At 38.5% G+C, this 25,444-nt stretch overlaps 1 protein-coding gene across 1 annotated transcript; it reads right to left on the minus strand.

Moving 5' to 3' along the window:
- Positions 1-1,290: 1,290 nt before the first annotated feature.
- PSMB3 (proteasome 20S subunit beta 3) lies at positions 1,291-16,202 on the minus strand. The gene is made up of 6 exons (XM_083376339.1): positions 16,016-16,202; positions 14,002-14,186; positions 5,096-5,203; positions 2,880-3,057; positions 2,262-2,356; positions 1,291-1,418 (listed from the first exon to the last, which is right to left on the minus strand). Exons 1-6 carry the CDS (start codon positions 16,016-16,018, stop codon positions 1,370-1,372), a joined length of 618 nt encoding a protein of 205 aa, XP_083232465.1. The 5' UTR covers positions 16,019-16,202; the 3' UTR covers positions 1,291-1,369.
- Between the last annotated feature and the right edge of the window lie 9,242 nt (positions 16,203-25,444).

Raw genomic sequence — 25,444 nt, forward strand, 5'->3', positions numbered from 1 at the left:
GGTTAACGATTGCCGGCGGGTAACACCCAGGGGTAGGGCCTTCTCAGTGGGTGCGCCTGCCCTGTGGAACCAGCTGCCTGCGGAGCTTAGGACTGCCCCCAACCTCTGTTCATTCCGCAGGGACCTGAAGACCTGGCTCTTCGAGCTCTCTGGCCCAGGCTGAGAATTTTTTAATTTTAATTTTAATTGGGTTTTTTACTGTTCTCAGGGTTTTATTTAATCTTTTTAAATTTAACGTTTGTATTGACTCTTTTTTAAATGCCCTGTAAACCACCCTGAGTCCTTCGGGAAAGGGCGGTATATAAATATAAATAAATAAATAAATATATAAGGTCCATTGATCCAGTCCTGTTCATTTTCCCTAGTAATAAGACTTCCCTCTAAATGCTGGCCTGCTTTAAAACAAGAAAAAAGGACTTGCCCCACCACCTGAAAGCTACAGCTATTTACTTTCAAAAGAACTTCAACAGCAAACAAATCAACAACTTAATCTACAAAGAAGTTCCACTGAAAAGACTTAAGATGTTTAAGGATACCACCTATCTCTGCTTATTTTATGATGGAGCATTTGGGTTTTTTAAAAGCTATATATTGTCGTGTCCTTAGAATATGAGATTTTCCATTTAACTAGGGAGTGGGTTTGGAAAACTAAATATGAGCTATACAAGAGATATACAAAATGCCTTTAACTAGAGTTTTAAATATGTATTGAAATGTGAAAGCAAATAAATAGACCCTAGGCATATCAGATTTTTTTTCAGTTATGAACTTTTGAAATTAAGGTCATTTGTGAGCTCAGCTCAACAAGCATCACCTTGACCTTATCACCATCTCTTTTTGGATGTACATTAACTATGCAGCCTATAGATGCGTAGTATTTGGGCCAAAATCAGGATCCACCACTACCCATAGGCAGTTTCTTGGTGACTGCTTTGCCACTATCTGAAATCAAAGGTATATTTTCCTCAGCATATTTTCCTTTGCTCACTTTAGATCTGATCTCACGCTACCTCTACTGCAATCCTATTCAAGTCCATGCAATAGGACATACTGAATTCAGCACTTTTCTCAGATTGTATCAATAGTAGTACTTGGCATTAAAAAAAATTAGACCTGCCAATTTTGGTGAATGCCATTTTTTAAAAATTTAACATTTACATATCAATTAGGTATGACAGGTTACATTATTACTTCACTGCTTGAAAATTATCTTCAGAGCAACCCTCTATCTTTGATTTTAAGCAAATCAGAATATTTACAGCATCTACATAAAAATGAAAAAAGTTGTGCTTTTAAAAAAATTTTTATTCCATTAACAGTACATTATTTCCTATCTTGAGAGAATCAGTTTTCTTAGTAGAAATTTAACTTAATCCATGCGAGCTTTCAGTGTCCGGGTAGTTATTTTGTCTTTCTCACTGGTTGAAAAGAGAAAAGGGAGATGAAAATTATATTAATTAATCTTCTACTTACAACTAGTAATTTAATGACCATTCAGTTTATAACAGCCTCAGAAAGAGTTCTTTATATATGCAATACATTTCCAACCATCTGTCTTTGGAGATTCTCAGTCATTCAGGTCAGGATTGTCCCAAAGATGCTTTTTCACAAGACAACTGGATTTTCTTTGTTCTCTTTAAAGACGTTTCGCTTCTCATCCAAGAGAAAGAGCTGAAAAAGCTTTTTGGATGAGAAGTGAAACATCTTCAAAGAGGAAAAAAGAAAGTCCAGTCGCCTCATAAAAAAGCACCTTTGGGATTTTCAGCCATCATGAAATGTCATGAGACACTCCCCTGCGGTCACATGACTGCATTTCAGGCATTTGGCTATTGGTTTACAACTGGCTGCAGCTTCCTGCCATATTTGTAGTGTTTGTTTGCTGGTTTTGTCAAAAACTGCAACTGCTTAATGACTCCCATAAATAGTTGTAAAATTAGCCTGTCATGTGTTTCAACTTATGACCATCATGACTTACAATCAATATTCCAGTCCCAAATGCAGTTAAGAACTATCTGTATAGCCTTACCCAACAGGTAAAAACGATATGTACAACCACAACTGGTTTCCCAAGGGCTGCCCATAATAACAGCACTACACCCAGAGGGAAGAACACATTAATTGTGCAAATAATTTCACTGGCTCAATCTTGCTTGCTGCCAATTACAGCTATTGTCCTTTCAGACAACCCCTGGAAATTAACCAGAGATACTGTCCCACATAATTTTTTATAACTGATCTATACTCATTCATGTTCTACTTACATCACATGCACTATGACTCCCATACCAGACACAGCATCTCTGTCCACAGCATTGAGCATAGATTGTCCTATGGTTTCAAAGAGGTGATCAGGTTCCTGCATTCAAAAAAGTTAACTTTAATTATAAAGAGTTATTTTAAGCATCTCTCAAACGTAAGTTAATATTGAATTTAAAAAGAATATAGATTGAAACAATATAGCCATATTGTCTCTTTGAAAGACCCTAAAGAACAACAGTTTGATGAGGATGGAGAGGAATTACATATCCTATCTCTATTAAGATATTTACAGAGAATGCATGAATACAGCTATGAAGTTTCTCATGTAAGTTCTCTCTAAGCCATATCAATATATTCATACATTTAGCATGTAGGGATAAAGCAGAATTCTAAGCAAAATATTATATGAAAAGCTATTTCAAACTGAAACAGAATTTTTGTGCTGAAGACAGGTTTTTATAGAAGCGAAGAATGCTGGGAAGAACTTATGCATATACCCTAAAGCTCTACTCACATCTACTCTTTGAAGGCCAAAGGCTGGCTTTTATTAAAAGTGTTCTAATCTACTAAAGTAGTTAACCCTACTATATTTCTTATGACCAGCTCTGTATTTTTCTTACCATGTCTGGCTCCCAAAGAGACTCACACATGCCATACATTTGCTCTGTACAGGTCCCACTGACCACAAAATCATCTGTTATCATCGGACAACCAATCAAGTCCAAGGAGCAGATAAAGGGTTCATAAGTGACTGGGTTTAATCCAGCAATCACTGGTTCTGTATAATAAGGTCCAAACCTGAAACAGCAAGAAAATATAGGTAGCAATAAAATTCATTTTTCCCAAAAAAAATAAAATGCATATCATTACAATTAACTACATTTTAAAGTTATAAATTTTCCTTGGCATGACTACATAGGCAGATTTAAAGTATGTACACAATTTGTTTATCTCCAATACTAAAAAGCTGGGGGGAAATCATCAGTTCTGAAAGTTACATACTATCATCTCAAGCAAAGATATAAGCCTATTTAATTGCAACTCCCATCTTCTCTCAATATTAACCATGCCAGGATAGGAAGTACCGTAGAGTTTGATAATGAGTAGTAGTAGTAATAGGCGCCTTGGGTGCAATCCCAAAACAACTGGAGCACTACTTGAATACCATTGGCATTGACAAATTCACCATTAGTCAATTGCAAAAGGCAGCCTTACTAGGAACTGCTTCCATCCTGCGACGATATCTGTAATATCATCAAACATCCATATCTGCCTATCCCAGGTCCTTGGTAAGGACTTGATATGTAGACAAAAATGCCAAATCAACTCTGAACATCTGGCTGACTGTGTGATGATTAATAATAATAATGATGATGATGGTGGTGGAAGGAACCTTGGAGGTCATCTAGTCCAACCCCCTGCTCAGGCAGGAAACCCTATACCATTTTAGACAAATGGTTGGCCAGTCTCTTCTTAAAAACTTCCAGTGTTGGAGCATTCACCGCTTCTGGAGGCAGGTTGTTCCACTGGTTAATTGTTCTGTCAGGAAGTTTCTCCTTAGTTCTATGTTGCTTCTCTCCTTGATTAGTTTCCATCCGTTGCTTCTTGTCTTGCCTTCAGACGCTTTGGAGAATAGCTTGACTCCCTCTTCTTTGTGGCAGCCCCTGAGATATTGGAACACCGCTATCCCCCCACTCATCCTTCTCTTCATTAAATTAGACATACCCAATTCCAACCGTTCCTTTTATGTTTTAGTCTCCAGTCCTCTAATCATCTTTGTTGCTCTTCTCTGTACTCTTTCTAGAGTCTCAACAACTTTTTTATATCGTGATGACCAAAACTGGATGCAATATTCCAAGTGTGGTCTTACCAAGGCATTGTAATACTTCATGGTATTAATACTTCATGTGATTTTGATTCTATCCCTCTGTTAATGCAGCCTAGCACTGTGTTGGCTTTTTCGGTAGCTGCAGCACACTGCTGGCTCATATTTAAGTGATTGTTCACTAGGACTCCGAGATCCCTCTCACAGTTACTACTATCGAGCAAGGTACCCCTTATACTATACCTGTACGTTTGGTTTTTCTTGCCTAAATGTAGAACCTTACTTTTTCCACCATTGAATTTCATTTTGTTAGCTAGTGCCCAGTGTTCAAGTCTGTCCAGATCCTCCTGTATCTTAAGCTTGTCTTCTGGACTGTCCAGTTCTGTATCAATTAACTCAGTCCCTGTTTAGTTTAAATATTCCTCCAGAAAATCTGTGAATTTATTGCCAAGTAACTCAGTCCCTTTCTTTGATGGATGCAAACATCTCTTTTGTACATTTTTTCACTGGACCAGCTACAGACATCGTGACTAAATCTGAAGGAGCAAAAACTGCCTGCTAATGTAGCAATAATCATGTGCTGTAGCAGACCAATTATTCAGGAAGTAAATCCTGGGGTGGAAAATATTAAAAGTCTCATAAAATAATTAATGAATTTATATGCTCCACACAGCCATGATTAAAGCCAATGATTTTGTTAGTTAGTGCTAGGCAAGAAATACACCAATTCTTTTAATATTTATGCATTAATCTATGTATCACAGGAGTTCTTAAACTTTGTAATAATACAACTACCTATTAAATGTTGTGCAAACTGAGGAGCAAAGCCTAGAATAAGTTCTGACACTTTGTCTATATGAGCCTGGTTAGTTTTAAAAATTAGTGCCCATCCAAGTAAGTTGCTCCTGACTCCTTCCTAAGGCTTCCTGATCCTCAGTTCAAAAAAAATTGTCTTATCAAATCTATTAGCTTAAATTAAATTTTAAATAACACGAACTATATCATCATTACCGTCTTTCATATAGGAGATTGGACACCATGCTCATTAGGGTCTGCGGCTTAATTTGCCTCCCTTCCTTCAGTTCATAGAGATTTAGTCGAAATTTGAGCCTTTGAGCACTATAAAGAAGAAAAATAAACCAGTTTTAAATCCATTTTAAGGCAAAATGACCATTCTCTTTTATTTACAATCCAACTGGCACAGATGCATAGTTTAAAACCTACTACTTGTGCCTGCAAGTAATTATAAAATAGAAATCTGAGGAAGACAAATTGCTTCAAATTTGTTATTTCTCAATAATTAACTCTTAAACACATTACTACATGCCTAGCATCCTTTACTACGATCAAGGCAAAAAATCTTAGACCAATAGTAAACCATAGTTTGTTATTCTGGGGTATCAGGGGAATTTAACTTAGTACATTTCTGTTTTGGTAAGCAATCAATATGGTGCACCTCACTGTTCACTGCAGAATTTTAAATTCATGTAAGCAATCTAGAGATGACTGCTTGGAGGCTTTTAAAATAACAACTACCATTTAAATTGTTCTAAAGGCAAGCAACCATAGTTTAATTCTGAAAGGATATTGAAATTTAGAAAATTAAACCCACATTGCTGAATAGTTTGCATTCTATCTCATACTACATGCAGGAATCATCAGGGTTAACACTCTTTTTTAAAACTTTATTAAATGTACATTTAAAAACAAAAGTGGACATGATTCAACTTCCCTAGCTACAACACTACTATTAGTATTACCTTATGTTACAGAAAGAAATAACAAAAAGTTAAAATACATTCTATGACAGGACAGAGTATAACAAACTGTACATATAACATCTGTAAATTTTTTAGTAAACTGTCTCAGTCGTCAGCGTTATATGTACATATCTTTCAGTTGTGTCCTGATATAGGTGCTAATAAGAAATCCTTACATTATCAACTAATCAAACAATAGTCATCTCAGCGATCCTCCTTATCTCTAACCAATTGTACAAATTTTGCCAAATTTCATATTACTCTGTTTCAGTCTTATTTTTGATCTCTAGAGTTAACCTGTCCATTTCGGCGCAGGATAAAATTTTATCTATTATTTCTTCAGTGGGGTTTTCCTTTCTTTTCCATTTTTGGCATATGCCAATCTTGCTGCGGTTAAAATATGCACTAATAAGCAGAAAGATGCTTTGCTGAGTTTATCATTAATAATCCCTAATAACAAGGTTTCTGGTTTTAAATCAATTTTTGTAGTAATATTTCTTCCAACTAATCTTTTATCCGCTGCCAAAAATTTTGCGCTTCTGAGCATTCCCACCACATATGATAAGTCCCTGGAAGCCTTCTGCATTTCCAGCACGTTGGTGAGATTTTTTTATCTATTTTTGCTAACCTTGTAGGGGGAAGGTGCCATCTATAAAACATCTTGTGCAGATTCTCTTTATAGGAGGTGGCTAGCGTTAACCTATTTCTATCCCATAGTAATTGCCAATTATCTAGGTCAATGCTGTAACCAAAATTTTTACTCCAGGTTAACATTGTTTCTTTTACCTGTTCTTCTAACAAATCCTGTTCTAATAGATATTGATATATCTTTTTTAACATTTGGTCTTCTGTTCCTAGAAGAATTTTATCTAATTGTGTATGCTCTAATTTTATCCCTGGTTCTTTCTTGTCTATTCTGTATCGTGACTGTATTGGTAAGTATGCCCACCATTCCAATTCTATACCATCTTCTAATAGTCTTTTTCTTGTTTTCAGGTCTCCATTTTCGTCTAAGAGATCCTTATATGTAATTACACTTCCTAAATTTATGAATTTGGGGCGCATGAAAATCTCTAATATGGATAGCCAATTGGGGATTTCTATATAATTATTTTTTTAATTTTTTATCCACATGTCAAATAGTTCCCATCTAATATGATGATTCTGAAAGTACTGATGAGCCTTATATTTTCCATCCCACATTATAGCATGCCACCCAATTTGCATGTCATGACCTTCTAATGCTAGTAGTCTTCTGTTCCTTAAGTGTATCCAATCCTTTATCCATACCGCTATTGCTGCTTGATAATATTTTTCCCAATTCGGGAGGCCGAGCCACCCTCTTTCCTTTGCATCCTGTAATAATTTTAACTTGATTCTCGGTTTTCTACCTTGCCAGATAAATTTGGATGTAATCCTGTTTAAATTTTCCAAAAAATCCTTACCCAATTTAATTGGTACACATTTGAATAAAAAGAGTAGTTTGGGAAGTATATTTATCTTGATTGTCGCTATTCTTCCCATAAAAGAGAGCTGCAAGTTTTTCAATCTATCTAAGTCTGCTATAATTTGGTCCATTAACTTGTCATAATTTTCTCTTTTGAGTATAAAACATCTTGCCAACAGTTGGATCCCCAAGTACCTTACTCTTTTGGACGTCTGGAAATTAATTTTTTCTACTAGCTCAGTTTCTTGTAAATTGGACATATTTTTAATTAACATTTTAGTTTTTTCTTTATTAATTTTCAATCCCGCAACATCTCCATAATTTTCCAGCACCTGTAATAATCTTGTTCCAGATTCTAAGGGGTCTTCCAGAATGAAAACTAAATCGTCTGCATAAGCCTGTAATTTAAATGTCTCTTTTCTGATTTCTAATCCTTTAATCAGCTTATCTTTTCGGATTATTCTTGTGAGTGCTTCTAAAGAAAGAATGAATAATAAAGGAGATAGTGGACAGCCTTGTCTTGTACCTTTTTGTATTTGAATGCTATTTGTTAATTCTCCGTTTATGATTACTTTTGCCTCTGTTTGGAATAGATTGCTTTAAACATATTTATAAATTTCCCCCCGAATTCCATGTGTTTGAGTTGAGTCAACATAAAATTCTATTTGACATTATCAAACGCTTTCTCAGCATCAACAAAAATTAATGCCACCTGTTTTTCGCTGTGTAATTCATAATATTCTAAGATGTTTAGTATGATCCTGACATTATGTCTAATTTGTCTTTTAGACAAGAAGCCATTTTTGGTCAGTATGGATAAATTCAGCTAATTTTTTTTAAATCTTTCTGCCATTATAGTTGTGAAAATCTTGTAATCCGTGTTCAATAAAGAAATGGCTTCCATAATTTCCTGGACTGTTATATCTTTATTTAGTATATTTTGAAATTCTTCCGAAACCTTCGTTAAATCTGCTTTCATAACATATTGTGATATTCTTTCCTCAGTGATCATTTCATCCTCTTTATAAAGATTTTTATAGAATTCATACGTCACCCATTTTTTTCCTTCATTTTGATGTACTATCTCCCCTGCTTGATTACATAATTTACTAATCCATCTATTATCTTTTTGTTTTTTCAATCTATAGGCCAGCCATCTCCCAGGTTTATTTGCCTGTTCAAAAAATTTTTGTCTAATACTTTTTATTTTTTGTGCCATTTCTCCCTTTTCAATAATATTCAATTTATGCTTATTTAAATCTAGCTGTTGTTTTAGATCTCTACATTGTGGGGTTTTTTTTAGTTCTAATTCTAATTTTTTGTGTTCTTCCTCTAAACTTTTTCGATATTGCCTTTTCTTTTTATATTCATTGGCCATGTATGCAATTGCAGTTCCTCTCATAACTGCCTTGGCCATATCCCATAAATTTTGAGTGCTAGTCTCCTCTTTCTTATTTGTCTGGAAGAATGTCTGCATTTGTTCATCCATCTTATGCTTAAATTCTGTTTGGTTTAGGATTGCCTTTTTTAGAGTCCACCTCCTTGTTGTTGTCTTCTGTTCTTTCCATTTAATTACAATGGGATTATGGTCTGCCCAAGTATTTATGTCTATTATTATATCATCAATACCTGAATTTAATTCTTTTGTTGTCCAGATCATATCAATTCTGGACCACGATTGATGCTGCCCTGAATAGTATGTAAATTGCTTTTCATTCAAATTTCTCTCCCTCCAACTATCTTGAATATTTAATTCTTCCATTTTAAAAAAAGTACCGGGTAATATTCTCCTGGTTTGTTTCCTTACTTCCTCACTCTTATAATCTAATTCTCTGTGTATAATTGCATTAAAATCAGACCCATAGTATTTCAACAGGGCCACAAAACATGGTCTAATCGATTTCTGGCGGCGCAGAAATTAAGTTGTGCCTCGCAAACATCCTCCGGGTTCTTCCGGGTTTTTTCGGGCATTCCAGCAGCCTCCATCGGAGTTCGCCGAGCCCCTGCGGCAGCGACAATCAGCTGGTCGGCACCGCGCAGCACGGGGCTCTGCTCAGTTCTTCCGGGTCCACCAGGCCCTCCAAAAACTCCTCCGGGCTCAGCTGAGAGTCCTCGGAAAGTCCAGGGCTCACGGAGCCAATGGTAAGCAGTACAGCCGTTCCAGAGACAGCCACCAGAAGCTTCTTCTCGTCTCCTCGTCCCCAACCCAAACCCTTCACAGAAAGAAAAATATTCCTGTGAGGCTCCCAAGAGTCGTCAAATTGCCGAAGCTCCACACGGAGCTCAGCCGAGCACGTCTGCTATCTTGGGCATGCTCAGAAGCCCTTATAATAATAATAAAAAATGACGTCAGCCAACCCTCCCACTTATACACAATCTTTGTGTTTCCCTCCACCACACCTGGGGAATTTATCATTCTTCCAAGGTTATAATCACTAGTGCCTTGCTATATTTTGTTGCTAACACAATATCAAGCCTATTACACCTATTACGCTAACACTTCTAAAACAAAATAATCAATATTAATCAATTTCAAGTATTTATATTCCATACAGTCCCAATTTCTCTATATAGAAACATGTAACAATATAACCATTAAATTACCTCAATATTGTAACCAATATTCAGTTCTTTAACAATGAAGACCAGGTTTCACAGTCAATTCAGTTATAAATATTATTTTTTTTTTATTGAAAAGTTTTGAAATACAATTTTCCTTTAAAAAAAAACCCCTTCCCCCTCCCTCCTCCCCCCCTACCTCCCCTCCTCCCCCCTCCCTCCTCCCCCCCCTACCTCCCCCCTCCCCCCCCTACTTCCCAGAGCTGAATACAAGGTATATATATATATAAAAAAAAAGCAAACCTAAGCAACCATATACTAACAACTATAAATTCTAAAATCCATCACTCTCTAGCTTATATAGGATAAAACAAACCTTAACAATATTAAATATATGTATAAAAAAAACTAGAATAAGAAAAGGACACTCTCTAGCTTATATAGAATGGAACAAACCTTAATAGTATTAAATATATATTAAAGACAAAAAAAAGGAAAAAGAAGAAAAAAACCCCTTCTCAACCCTATACTTATCCTAAATAAACTCCATCCATTTTATCCATTCCATGATATAACATTCTTACAAATAATTTTCCAAATTAACCAAGGATCCCAAATCAAAAAACTTTAAAGTCAACTCTTCTGTAATCGGCCGTTCCTCTTCCAGTACCACAATCCAAAAAAGCTCACCCTTTCCACAGAACCACCAAATATAAAAATATATTGCGTCTACACCCAAATCTTTTCCCCCCCTCCCCTACTTGACTACTTGACTATATCGTAAAAGTTCCATAGACTTCTGCAATTCCTGCTACTTTCTCTTCTTAGATCGTTTTGCAGCAGCACGCGTCACCCTCTGTTTTATAGATTCATCCGACGAGGTTGTATCTTGATCTCCTCCAACACCGTTGTCTTCTATCTGACCATCTTCGGCCTCTTGATGCACTCCTTCTCCAGATCCCTTTCCAGCTTCCAAAAGTGTTAATGGCGTTGCATTTAAAACATTATTGTAGAAATCACGCGCTTGCATCACAGTAACCAAACGGTACTTTTTACCTTCGTGCGTCACCATCAACCCCACTGGGATCTCCCATCTGAACCTTATATCTCGCTGCTTGAGCTCTTGCACAAGAAATGTAAAATCCTTCCTTCTCCTTAGAATCTTTGGAGGAATTTCTTTTAAGACCAAAACTTCTTGATTAGCAATCATAACTTTAGTATCATAAGCAGCTTGTATAACTTCATCTCTAGTTTCCCTTTTTGCAAAATATACCACCACATCTCTAGGCAACTTTCTCTGTCTGGCAATCCATGAATTCACACGAAACACTTTGTCCATGCCTCCTTTTATTTCAGATGCTGGCTGTTTCAACACTATTTCAAAAGCCTCAGAAACCAGCTGCTTTAGATCTTCCTTAGTATTCTCCTTTAAGCCTCTAATTCTAATGGCAAACTGCATCTGGAAATATTGAGCAAGACACAGTTCCTTTTCCATTTTATTTTCATTCTCCAATAGTTTTGCTTCTAATATAGCATTCTTTTGAGACAAGTCTTCTAGCTTTTCCTCCAATTCTTCCACACACCGAGCCACTTTAAACACTGAAGTCAAGATGTCTACCCTCATCGCTTTGAGCTTCTGTTCCATCCTCTCCTCCATTCTCTCCTCCAATTTCTCCAATTTCTCCTCCATCTGTGCAAATCTAATATTAATTGATTCCAAAATTACCTGGGTATGTTTTTCAAGAGCATCTTGTAAGTCCTTTGATGTCAATACATCAGGAGGATGCAGCGCCTGCAATAATGATTGTTGCACGGGAGAAGTTCCAGCACTCCGAAGAGTTTTAGGGGGTGGTTTAGCCGCCATCTTTTACCAAATATGACGCACTTTCACTTCAGATTTGTAATCCAAAAAAGTCCATCAAGCTGGAGAGTAAAACATAGTAATCCTCTTTACCATTTCCTCTTGTATCGCTCTGCCTGCTCCTTTAAATCATAGTCATTCCTTCAGGCAGGGGTGGTCGCAGACGGCTGGCTCTGCTCCAAGAAGTCAGGAGCAGAGGCGACGGCCAGCTGGGAGCAGCCCAGGCTACGGGGGAGTTCAATCCTTCAGCCGCCCAAGCCATAAGCTCAGGCGGCCCTGGAGAACTCTACCCCTACCTGGGAGCTCGCCCCCTCCTCTTCTCCCGAGGAGGGGGCTTCGGATTCACCCGAACAGCTGATCGGCGCTGTTTCGGGCGAAAAAACAACAGCTGAGCCGCGGGCAGCCCAGGAAGGCTCCCTCCGTCGCCGCGGAGCCACCGGAAGTCCAGTTATAAATATTATTATATTCAACAAGGAGACAAATAAATTTTCTCACCCTCCTTGAGCATTCAACTTTTTATTCCTAGTTAGTCTCCTCCAATTCAATCATACAATAGGTTATGTTCAGTTAATTCTTATTGGTCTAAATTCTCAAGACAATTACCATTTATCCCTTTTGTTTTAGAAACTTTTTGAAACAAATAGTTCACTTCTTAAGTTATGAGTGTCACTCTCCCCTCATTTAATGCTAAGTGGTCGTTAGTTCTTATTCCAGTTGTCTGCTCTCTCAGCTCAGTCCGCACTGTCACTCTTCAAGTTTATTTTGTTCTTTGTTAAACTTCTTCTTGGCTTTACTGAAAGAGCCAAAAAGAGAAACCACCCTGGGTCACCAGTCCTTACAGCCTGCGAGTCTGTTGCTTTAAGGTCAGATCTCTTTTTCCCCCTGTCTCCTTTTCGCTGCTATCTGACAGGGGAGGTGATTTCCCCTATTGCTCTGGCTCTCCTCTTTTCTTCTCTTCTTTGAAATTCTCTGGAGAGATTTCGCAATCTGGAACACTTACAAGAGTTCGCTGAGTGTTTCCTTTGCCAGGTTAGTTGAATTGCTGTCCCGCTGACTCACCACTATTTCTGACAGCTGTCATTTCTTCACGGCCACCATAATGGGCCGTCTCCTTCACCCGGCTCTCTCCTAGGCTTTCCTGCTTTCTGCAGCTTGGACCACCGTCCTGAACTGCTCAGCTGGGCGTCTCCGCTTCTGATCTCCCTCCAAGAGATCTGGGGCTTTTAAAAAAACCCACCAGGAACAGAGAAAAGGCTGTGAGATCGGCACGCTCATTCGGAGCAGCATCTCAACACAGCCATTCCGTTTGACAGCTGGCCAGGGTGAACTCTCTCCAGATGGTTTCATTTAAAGTATGTCCCTGAGTATACACTGAGACTGCAAATTCATTATGAATATCAGAGGAATGAGCTTGTAGCTTATTTCACATAAATATTTATTCCTAGCTGCTGCCAGATATTCTTCATTTTAGCTACTTACAGGTAGACCTTGACTTACAGCCCCACAATTTTGGTAGCTAAGCATATTATTATTAAACAAGTCATAACATGATTGGGGCTGATTTTATGATCATTTTTGCTGTGGTTGTTAAGCAAATCCAATTTCCCCAATTGACTTCATTTATTGGAAGCTGATGGGAAAGTTGCAAAACATGATCACATGACTACAAGATGCTGCAACTGTTGTAAATGTGACTTGGTGCCGCTTGGGGTGTGTGTGAAAGCCCTAATAAGCATATACATAAAATGAAGGCTACTGCTAAGCTTGTAAGCCGCCCTGAGTCTTCAGAGAAGGGAGGGATATAAATGGAATTAAAATTAAAAAAAATACTTATAACTTTGACAACAGATGGCAAATCATTTTTTCCAAGGCTGTAGCAACTGTGAACTATTGTTAAAGAAGCAGTCGTGTCGATAACTATCTGTTCTTTAGGAGAAAAAAGTAATTATATTACTAATACTTTAAAACATTGTATTGGAAGTTAGCCTGTTTCTACAAACTCCCAATATTTAGAAGCTGTCTTCTAAGAGCCATTTTAGCCACATGATTGATCCCAGTGATTTAAGAACCATCGTCTAATTTACCTCTCCACATACCACTATAGATGTGAAAAACTGGACTTAGCTTCAACTTTTCTGTAAGTTGGTCAATCATGACAAATTCTTCATTCCCAATGTTGGAATAAGAATAAAAATAAATAAGAAAAAAAGAAAGTAGCTACAAATTTGTTACAACTCTCTATGTATATTCTAGTTTTCCTGGTTATATCTACTTAATGTGAAATACTTACACTGTCTGCACATCTGTGGCAAGACCAGCCAAACCGATGAATAATCTGTCCCCCATTGGAAAAATTTTCTGGAAGTCTGTGGCCACCATCTGAGCTTGAATACCGAATCGACGATCGGCTGCAATAGCCACACAGTTTTTCCCTTTCATGGCCATAACAGCCCCTCCATTGTAGGACATAATAGACTAGAAAAGAAAAAACGTTTAATTGAAATAATATGTCAAATGCAGCACTTTCTTACTAGAAGCTATTAAGTTGCATATATCAAGGTTTATTCTTATGAATATGAAGAACATTAGAATAAGCACATTTGAGTCACAGTGCAGAATATTCCAAAATTTAACCCACATACTGGACACAGATAGAATGGGCTAAAATAAATGTTCTATTTTGGTTCACAGACTAAGGGTTTTTTCCTCACTTCATTGTAATCACAATACAAACAAGCTCTGATAAGCACTTTTTTCCTAGCGTTCCCATGATGTTGCCTTCATCCAATTCCCAATCCATAGTCCAAACAGCATTAAGTTGTCCTTAGCTTTCCCATTTTAAAAATGTTTTCGCCCTTAAGCAGCCAATACATTGCAGCCATTTTATTATGAATGTAATCCTACAAATTCCAATAATTACTTTGTTGGTGATACTGTAAAATCACCTCATGAAAGTGAGATCAGCCTGTTGTCTATTGGCCAGTATAAGCTTGTGGGCACACTTCTCACCTCCAGTCCTTGAACATCATTCTCCAGAAACAGGGAGAGAGGGGGAGGAACAGGGGTATGGGGTTGCTGTTCAACCTCCACCCTATCAGTAAATTGTTGCTTGGGCTGTTAGCAATTTGGGCTAATCTGAGTGTCTAAACCAGGGATAATTTTGGAAACCTGGTGAATAATAAACCATTATACTTGCCACTTTTCCTAGCTCAAGCAGCCAATACCCAGACTGGGAAAGATAGCAGGTGAAGCCAGGGCAAGTTCTAATAAATGGCTAATAATGTGGGTGTAGCCATGTGTCAAAAGTTTACAAATTATCTTACAGAATCTAACTGCATAATTTTGAAAAACAAGTAGCAAAATTCCAATAATAAAGGGATGGGCAAATGATATTCAATCCAACTGGTAACATTAAGAAAGTGAGGAAGTGCCAAGATTTCCTTGCAGAGCAAATGGAAGCATCATCCTCTGGCTGCAGGACAGATCAAAGGAAATTTGGATTGGCAATGTAATTGTTATCAAAAGTATTCTGGACTTGATAATAGTGATTTGGATAATAGTGTTTCACTGTAGTGAATTTATATCAGGAGATTTAAATCAGACACTGCTTGATCAATAACTTATAGCTTAGCCTTACAGCATTCAGAATGCTTTTCTTCCACTTCTGAGTCAGCAGAAAACTAAATTGGCATAGGAATCTACAGTGAACCACTATTATCCAAATTACTATTATCAAGTCCAGAATTATATTTTCCAAGCAGAGTTCTCCAAAATGGTTAATGTTAATCCCAAGGGACTATCCATTATATATATTACTTGTAATACTATTAAAGTAGTATTTATTAAATTATTTTCATACAATAGATCTGGAGCTCGATGAATAATCTGAAACTTCATAAAGGAATACATGTACTGATGAGTTTGACGGGCCTCTGCTTTAAAGCATAGTGATAAATTCTGGCTCTTGCACCAACCCTAACACAGATTTAAAAAGGCAAGTCCCAGGGACGCAATTATCACTCAAGGCACTGCATACAAACTGCTTTTACTATCGCCTCCATAGAAATTCAGGCCGGAAAGTAAAAAGCTCCCTTAACTTGTAATCAGCTTCTACAATAGGCATCGCTGAGAAGTTTATAAGCAAGAGTTGGGGCCACAGACCCGACCCGGTGATTTTTTTTTCCACCTAAGCACATCCTCTCTGATCCTGAAATATCGCACACAGCCAGTGACCCCTCCCCGAATTTTAGCTATTTCTCCTTTAACCTCTATCCCGCGGCCCTCTTTCCAATATCAAGGCTCACCATGATGAAGCCTCGAAAAAGCCGTTCTTCACGCACAACTCCTCCGCAAGACCAGCTTCCTTCCGCCGCTGTTACTAGGCCCCGCCTCTACCAGGACGTATACTTCAACATAAACTCCTGCAATTGGACATTTTTCCCCTGACGATCTAGGACCGGAGATGGGCTCTCGGTACAGGAAGTGAAGAGTCATGCCTGTTGGTCATAGAGATAAAATATAAGAGTAGTTCGTTGCACTCTATAAACACGGGATTTGTAGCTTGAATTTTAAACGGCATTTTTAGATAATCCCTACTTTCCCAATTAGGAATTAGAGTTGACCTTAAATGAAAAATCGAACTCCAATACACACGTTTTTTTTTAAAAAAAAACAAACTACAAAATATGCCCCACAAAAATAAAAGATAAAATAAAAATAGAAAATGATGTATTAGGTTATTGTATTATTGAAAGTCTCATTTTCTGATTCTTTGGAAATATAGAAATTATCAATTTGTTCAAAATATTTTTCTCTGTATTTAATAAGCAACTCACTTCATTCTACAAAGACCTTGATAAAAACAACAGTGAGAAGAAATTAAGTAACATCATTAACGCAGGCAAATCAAGCAAAGAAAATTGGGAAGCTTGTGTGCATCTACAATTTCTCTGCTCCTTTGACTCTGAATGAAATAGAACATTTTTCAGACCTGGGGTTCCTCAAAGAAAGAACTGAAGAAGCTTCTTGGATGAGAAGTGAAACATTTTCAAGGGAAAAACTAAGAAAGTCCTTGGAAAAACACCTTTGGGATATCCATGACCTGGATGATTGAGATTCTCTATAGTGTGGGAAGTCAGCCCCCCCCTCCGAAAGAAATAATTAAAAGGCAGGATATATTTCCCTAAAGGATTTTAAAAGCAGAAACCAACCCTGCCCCTGAGTCTCTTTGTCCCAAACAGAAACCAAGTCTGCAGAATTGCAGATGTGATAATCTTGTCAGAAAGAATGGAGTCAGGAAATTGAGATTAGGAAGTAAGATCCCTAGAATCAACAATCCCTCACATCAAAAATCTAAGAGTCATCAGCCACAGCCCCTTGACCTTTGGGACATAATGGGATTAACCCACCACCATTAGAATACCAGAAAGGCACACTCAGAGTCAGGTCAAAGATTATGCCACAGGAACAACTCCAAACAAAAGGCTCTAGACTCTAGAGGGTATAAAAAAACCACTCCCTACATATGCCTTCTCTTTTCTTCTAAAGCCATCTTTCTGTCTGGCTCTCTTCTTCAATAAACTGCAACTTTCTTTCTAAAGCAGTCACCATGTTGTTTATTCCCAGCTCGGACTAAACAATAGCTAAAACTCCCTTTGTACGATCTTGTAATCCCTTTGTAGGACGACAGTATCCCCTACCCAGAGAAAGAAACATTTTTGGAAATATTAAACAGGCAGATTCCCCCCCCCAAAAAATAATAATGGAAAAGATCTTTATAAAAGTAGAAACATCTCCCTCTCCCAAGCCAGAGACTCAGCAATAATCCAGTCTGTAAAAATGAAGATGTGATAATCCTTTCAGAAAGGCTGGAGCAGAAATCTTGGAGCTGATGGGATTAGAAAGACAAAAGATCCCTAGAATCAACAACACCTCACCCAAAAAAAATCCAACACAGGACATAGCCATCAGCCACAGCCACAGGGAAGCAGGACATGACCTTTGGGACATAATAGTTAAGGGGTCAAAATATAATCATTTATATATAACCCAGCCTTTGTTCATTCTGTCTTGTTTGCGCTCTGTACTTTGCTCAGAGATAACTTAACAAAAATTGTGCTGACCAAGGAGAAAGAAAAAGTTGAGCTGTAACTTTAAATGTGTTTGCTATATCTTGCAATGTATCCTTCTTCCGCTGTAACTTGCAAATGTATCTGCTCAAGGAGAAAGCTCTGAGCTATGTGCCATCAATTGTGTATTTGACTTTGTAACAAGCTGTAACTGACCTAATCTGATAAAGAAAATATGTATTCAGATGAAAAAGAAATCTTTTAGCCTGTTAGTGTGAGAAAGTGGCTTAGCTATAAAAAGAAAAAAACATTTTTTATTAGTGTGTGTGTGTTTTCTCCTCTGTCTCTCTGCATTAGAGACAAGAGACTAGGAGCACCCGGCTTTTCCTTTTGATCAAAAATAAAGCTGTGTTGTTTTCAGTTGCCTCGTGTTCAGAGTCTCTTTTGGATTTATTTGGATTCTGAGCTGAAAAACCTTACAGTAGGATTAACCCACCAATACCAGAAAGGCACACTGAACCTCAGGTCAAAGCTCATGCCACAGGAACAGGAACTCCAAACATAAAAACCCAAGAAGGTATAAAAACCCACCACTCCCAGCTATATGTGCTCAGCTGCTCCAGAGCCTTACGTCTTGTGGTTCTGCTCTTCAATAAACTACAAACTTCTTTCTAAAGCAGTCTCAATTTTGTTTATTCCTGGCTTGGACTGGATCCTGATGAAGACTTTTCTTTCAATATCTTAATTTGGGTTAGAAAAAAATGGGAGAGGGAGGAACTTACTTGTTGAGTAAAAATTGTTAGAAGATAATTACAGTAGAATGGGGGAGTTGCACCAAGATGTCCTTCTATCTTTAATACTTTTTAAAAGTCTTTCAAGTAGACTAAAGTTTCTCATTCTCAGCAACTTTGATATATTAAGGCAAATATGAACTGCAAACATTGCTGTATACAGATGGCAACTAAGAGATAGGGTTTTTTATGTCTCTGTGTTGCAATCTGGATATGAAAACCTATATTTTTTGCAGTTTTACAGTCCAGATTGATAGCCTTTTTAAAACTAACATTAGAAAGGGGACATATTTTTGCTATTCAGTTTCTACTGGTCTGAAAATCTTAATTTTTATTTGATTTGTAAATATGTCACACTGCCTGATTAGCTGATGAAGAGAAGGAGCAAGGGAGAAAGTGAGAAAGGGAGGGAAGGAGGGAGGAGAACTGAAGATCAGAGTGAAGAATAATTTATAGTTATGTTAATATGGCAGATGAAAAGTTCTGCTCCAAAATATTTCAAATTTTGAGATGCTAATTACAAGATAAATGGAGTTGTTCTGACCAATAGACCCTTTGCATAGGTATGTCTTTGGCATCACACATGCTGGAACATATGAAGATCATAGTCCCACAAAGTTGGAAAACAAATCCGGGAAGATTTTAATACAATACCACTTTTGAGCAAGGTAGTCACAACTGTTTATCATTTTCAAGAATAATCATAGCATTGATATACTGGTCATCTTATTTCCAGTCTTTTGCTAATAATCTCTAGGATGAATGTTCCTTTTCCCCTTGACAACAAATATTGAAGGAATAATTACTTTATGGACAGAGTGGATGAGATCCTGCAAAAGAGAGAGGTGAGAAGCTGAAAGAATGAAAGGCATTGCTGGAAGCCCTCTATGGAGATGGTGAAAGCAAGCATGCAAGGTTGTGTAAACTATGATGACAAATAAATAACAGAAGATAAGTAACAATCTCAGAACTACTGGCCTTTTATATGTAGGTTCCAATATTAGATGCAAATATATAAAACACAGGTTGCATTATAAAATCACAGTACACTGGCCTCCCACCTGTACATACATAAAACTAAATTAAGGAATATCTTCTCTTCTTCTTTATTTTACACTTTTAGTTTCTTTGAGTTTCTTACTGCTTTTGAAAGCATTGTCTACTACGAAAGGGATTAATGTATTGGGAAAAAGTGAATGCATAGACCACAATAGCTGGTTTACACAAAACCAAGCAAAGTACATTGTGGTTTACTGCAATATGTAAGTCTGACAGAGCACTTTTTAATTTCTGAGGGGTTTTTGTTAAAAAATAAAAATAAAAAAATTGAACACTAGAGGGAACTAGAAGGAACTAAAGATTACTGTTAAAGAGAAAAGAAAGTTCATCTTATAAGATAAAATGAAGAAATTATTTTGACATAGACATATTGAAGAATATTTTTGAATAATAGACCCAGGTTAATTTTAAGAGTGTCTGCCTCTATAGATAGACTGTATTTAAAAGATGTTATGGAAGAGGGACAAATTTTACGTGACAAGTTTGAGATTGATTTGAAAGTCAGTTTAAAAATGATAGCCTGCAAGAATGACATGGAAAAAGATATTACACTGAACATACAAAAAAAGCCGCCTAATATTTTAATAAATGAAGCGGATACAGAAATAATAACCCAAGAAAGTGACCTGGATTATTTTCTTATAATGGGTGTTCAAAACAGACTGGTTAATCCTTTTGAGGAATTTTATGAGATGAGATAAAGAAAAAAATGAAAAATCAGTTTCTAGCACATTATTTTAAGGAACCAAAAATCAAGATTGTTAGAAGTAAATGGAAGGAATATACAGTTGGTTTATTTCATCAAAGTTAAAATAGATATATTGTTATCCCTGATAGCCTAATGGGTTTTTGTCAACATCAGACTAAAATGATGAGATTTTGTGGATTTCTTTATTGTTAAGGAATGGGATATGGGAAGAGGAGATAATTTGCTGTAATTTAAGATAAGGTGATAAGTTACTATGTTTATATTTGTGATGGTAGGAAGTCACTTCTTTACATATTTTTCTTTTTCTTTATTACATTCTTGTTTTGTTTTTATTTTTTATTTTTCTATTTTTTCTTTTCTGAACTTTCTTTTTTTTCTTTTCAGTGTGTATTTACTGTGCATTAATAATTTTTAATAAAATAAGAATGACCACTAAAATGCACTTCCAATGGAAAAAGCAGAAGCTGGTAGGGTTGGCTGTGGAAAACAAAGAATTTTAAAGACTCTTTTCACTTTTATTTTGGATTCTCTCTTTCTCTCTTTTGGAAAAAGGGCCATCAAACTAAGAAAAACAAACAGGTACCAAAAGTGATACGCACGTCCCTGGGTGGGCTCGAACCACCAACCTTTCGGTTAACAGCCGAACGCGCTAACCGATTGCGCCACAGAGACTGTCTCCTGTGTTTTCCTTTTGCTGAGCATAGCCACTTCTAATCTGAAAAAATACTTTCTATGTTCTGCCGCTGGAGGCAGAGAAAAGAGAGGAATAGAGGGGAAGGATACGAAGAAGCGTGGAACAAAACTAAGCAAAAGGTTTCGTTCCGTTTGATTTCGAGTCCTTTTCCAAATGAGACGATTCTATGTCAAGTATACGATTCAGAGCCCCCTCTGGAACTTAAGTGCTTTGTAACTGCTCTGCAAACGGCCCTGGCTCAATCATCTCTCCGCCTCACTCCCTTCACTGAAATGCATGTTTTTGTTTAACCTTGTCCCAGGAAAGATGGGGACTACGTCAGGCTCGGTTTCTGTGAGTTTTCCATTTGTAAAAGATTTATTCAAGCTATAGAGAGAACGCGAAAGCTTTGCCCGCTCTCTGGGCAAATATCAGTCTTTCTATACAAAGACCTCACGAACAGTGGAGGAGATCATTTCGTGAAAAAAAAACAGGCATGTTTAAAATTGCATGGAGTCAAAAGAGGATGCTCGTGTCATAAAGACTACGATGCCCTGATTACGATGCCAGTACTCGGGAAAAGCAGTTTCACTCTACAACGTGTGCGAAAATCTGCCGATGGGAAAAGTTGCCTTGCGAATCCCGTCTCTTGTCTCGCTTCGTATGTTCGCTAGTGAACATCGGACTGGGTTGGCCGCTCCTTCCTAATTGGGGAGGGCGGCTATCATAACTCCACATATTCGAAGAGTCCGAAAATGACAGACCGCTTCGTGAGAGCGACTGAAGCGCTCCACGCAACACGCCTGCAGGGCCAAACCAAACGCCGACAGATTTGTCTGAGGCGCTGCGTAACTGTGTCCCTCCCTGGGGCGTTTCTTTTTCCCTTCCACTTGCTTTCCTTTCCGTGGGAGCTGGAGAGGCTGGATTCAAATTGAGCACGCTCAGCGCAGGGGTCCCCAAGAGATTCGGAGTTCTGGTCTCTTCCGTTGGTTTTGCGTTGTTTCGGCGCGGTTTGACACTTTAGCCTTCGGATCGACTAGTTGGGTTTGTGTTTTTTTTAGAACAGACAGGCGATATCTTTGAGAGAGGCACCCTCGGGGTGGTGTCAAGATATTCGGAATTAGGCAGAATTCTTACTCGGAAGATGTCAGACCATGAAGGCGGGGGCGGGGGGGACGGAGAAGGGAAGGGTTCTGGCCAAGAAAAATTTGGCATTGGTTTCCATGAAACGGAAATGATAGAGGGCCGCGGGAAAGCAAGACTGCGCTTCCCGAGATATCTTAAGGAAAATCAGCAACAGCCAATGTTGCTGGGTGGGAAATTCTTAGCGACGCGGCCCCACCGGGAGCAGACGAAAACTAACCAAATGGGCTGGGTTCCGAAAGCCTTCTAAGCCACCACTCCGCCAAAACACAAGCGTAACCCAGATTCAAAGAAGCCAATTGCATATTGTGCCAATGCAGCCGCTAGGTCTTTCTCCGAACCGTCGTGTGAACACAGCCAGGGCTGTAGCTCTTTCGGATGAGGGACAGAAGAAAGGAACGCCTGTCCCAGTCAAAGAAAATGTCCATAGGGTCGCGATGAGTCGGACACGACTTCGCAGCTAACAACACAATATAATTACGACAATTTCTATTACAGCATAACTTAATTTCGAAAAGGAATCAGCTGCCCCATCTACATTCTTCTGAACCCTTTCGGGTTTCTCCTTCACACCTGAGGGCGTCCGATGAAAAGTGTGGCTCAATCATTTCAGTGTCTGAAAAGAGCATCCACTTTTCTCACCACCTGGAGGACTGGATGCAGGCGGTAAAGGGACTGCCCCCCCCCCAATCGCCTTTCGGCAAATTTTTGGAAACTTTCTCCGTAGTCCCCAAAAGAGTCTGCCCTGGAGAACAATATAGGGCGGCGCCCAACCTCCTAATCCCTTTCCTGCCTCCCGATACTTCTTCCGTTTTGTCAAGCAGATCTCCAGGCCAGTAGCTTTCAAAATTCATGTACAGACTTGTTGGGTGGAGCGGGATATTTATTTATTGGCAAGGCGAGGGGAGAGAGAAGAGGAAAGTGAAAGACAATTTAGTCTTTCAGTGTTTCCCGTAGGTTGTACTATCTCGGGTTCGGAGTGAGATTACCAAGTAAAATAAACGAAGACCTTTCTGCAGTTAGCCGGGAGGAAAAACATTTTAAAGGGTTTCCCTGTGCTTTCTCATTTTCTGAGGGATGTTGAGGCGATGCTCCCTATTGTAGCCCTGAGATATCCAGAGAAAATCTTTCTCTGGGATTCTGCTGAAAATATACGACCCCCTGAATTCATCGGGGAATAAAACTGGAGAGGTTATTGTCCTATTTGAGAGCATTTTAGATGAATCTTAAAGGTGTATCTTAAAATGGGATTAGCAAATAATACTGTATATAATAATTTAGACTTGTTAGAAAAGTAGGAATTAAATCCCTTTAAAACAGCCTGATCTACCCCCACCTAACTAAGCCATTCGGAGAAACTACCCCGAAAAGGGATTACCTCAAATACATTTTTGTTCATTAAAACAAAAGACCCAAACCGGTATTCAGGCAATAGTTGACAATACCTTGTGACTCTTAGGAAAACCTTGTTTACCAAAACTCCTGGGGGCCCTTCATTGAAAATAACCTTTCATCTAAGTGAAACTTACTGAGCTTGTTGATAAATTTGCTCAGGGCCGGGTTAGTTTCTTAGGAAAAGGGAAAGTATGGGAAATATACATAATTTTTCACCAGGTGCACCCAATAGTTTTAAACAACATGCCTTGTTTTTCTTGCATCTGGAGAACGAGGAAGTAGTGTTAGAAATATGAGATCTGCTTTCCAAAAGGATTATTATACCTCTTCAGACAAGGTAAATTATTTGGTAAACAGAATTGTTATTATAATGTCCTGGTCATTTCTATAACAGAAGGGCGGGATATAAATGGGATTAAAATAAAAATAAATAAATTAGGAGTGCCTCTTCATATTGCTGTTAATATGTCTTTTTTTCTCAGACGTTCTAACTGAAGAAGCTTTATAATTGCCATATCCTCATGTGTGTAATCGATTACAAACAACTTTCAGGCCATTTTCATACTGGTGATTTAGAGTAGTAGTGCTCAAACTCAGCAGATTTAAGGTGTGTGAACTGACTCTCAGAATTCCCTAGCCAACATCTTGAAGTCCATGCATCTTAAGTTGTTGGGTGCAAGAAGTACTGCTTTAGAGTGTCACCCAACCATTATTATGGAGATATAAAGTCAGTTCCATGAATGGTAAAAGCACCAGGCTAGAAACCAGAAGGCTTAAACACAAAGCCACCTTGACCACTTACTCATTCTCAGTCCTAGGAAAGAAGGCCAACCAATTTTCAAAATCTTGCCAAATAAACTGGAAGAAATTGTCCAAGCAGTTGCTAAGTGTCAAAATTGTTTCGAAGGTACGTAAGTAAAAAGCCAATGCACTAATCTCTGAGCAGGTTTCTCTTGGATTGCACTCTTAATTCAGGTTAGTGCGCAAATGTAAGAAAATGCAGGGTTCGGAAAGTTAGACCGAAGGCTAAAAATAAAATAAAAATCGGCATCAACAATGAAGCAGAATCACCTATTCAACTGGGGGAGAATTTAGAGGCAGGCGCCTGTCTTTGTGCAGCAGGATCAGCGATGCTTTGTTGTAAGTTCTCGTTCCCTCCTTGATTCTGATCCTGCCTGGGGGTTGCCATCCACCTTCCACCCACCTTCCCGCACACAGCAAGTGGGGCTCCTGTGCTTTTGAGCACAGGCGGAGAGCAAACAAGAAAGGGCAAGGAAGCCTCGGGTTCTAGATATTTGTAGCTCAGCCGCTCCCCTGATCGCTCCCTCCTTTCGATCCAGGCACAAGGGAGGTCGAGAAGTCAGTGGGTCTCCGGGCGAGGCTGTGGCAAAGTAACTCTGGTCAGAAGATTACACGTTGTTCTGCGAAAGGATCGAGAAATGCTTTCCCCCCGGCTGGTTGGGCTACTGCTGTGAGCCACAGAGAGGGCAGGCCGCACCCCAAATCGTGACTGAATATTTGGAGAAGCACCGCGAATCACTTCATCCCATTCAAAGCAGTGGAACTAAATTAAGGAGTAGGAGCCAGAAAGATTTCAATTTCCGAGATTTTTTTAAAATATTGGGCCATTGATTTAATGAAGGAGGGAAACATACCCCCCTCAAAAAGAATCAGGGCAGGCGAAATAAACGGCCAGCGATCCCCTGCCTCATTGGCCGGGGGGGGGGGGAAATCTGGCACTTCGCAGGGAAGAATCGCTTCTCCCCGCTTCACTCTCTTCACTTTCAATTGGATTTCGAGAAGGTACGTCCGAGGTGAGTCTGATGGAATCAGAGAGACATCTGCATGGGGGTGACAAGACTCGAGGGGGCGGTTTCTGAGTCTCGAGATCGTGA

Source organism: Vipera ursinii (assembly GCF_947247035.1).
Source record: "Vipera ursinii genome assembly, chromosome: Z".
Classification (NCBI taxonomy): domain Eukaryota; kingdom Metazoa; phylum Chordata; class Lepidosauria; order Squamata; family Viperidae; genus Vipera; species Vipera ursinii.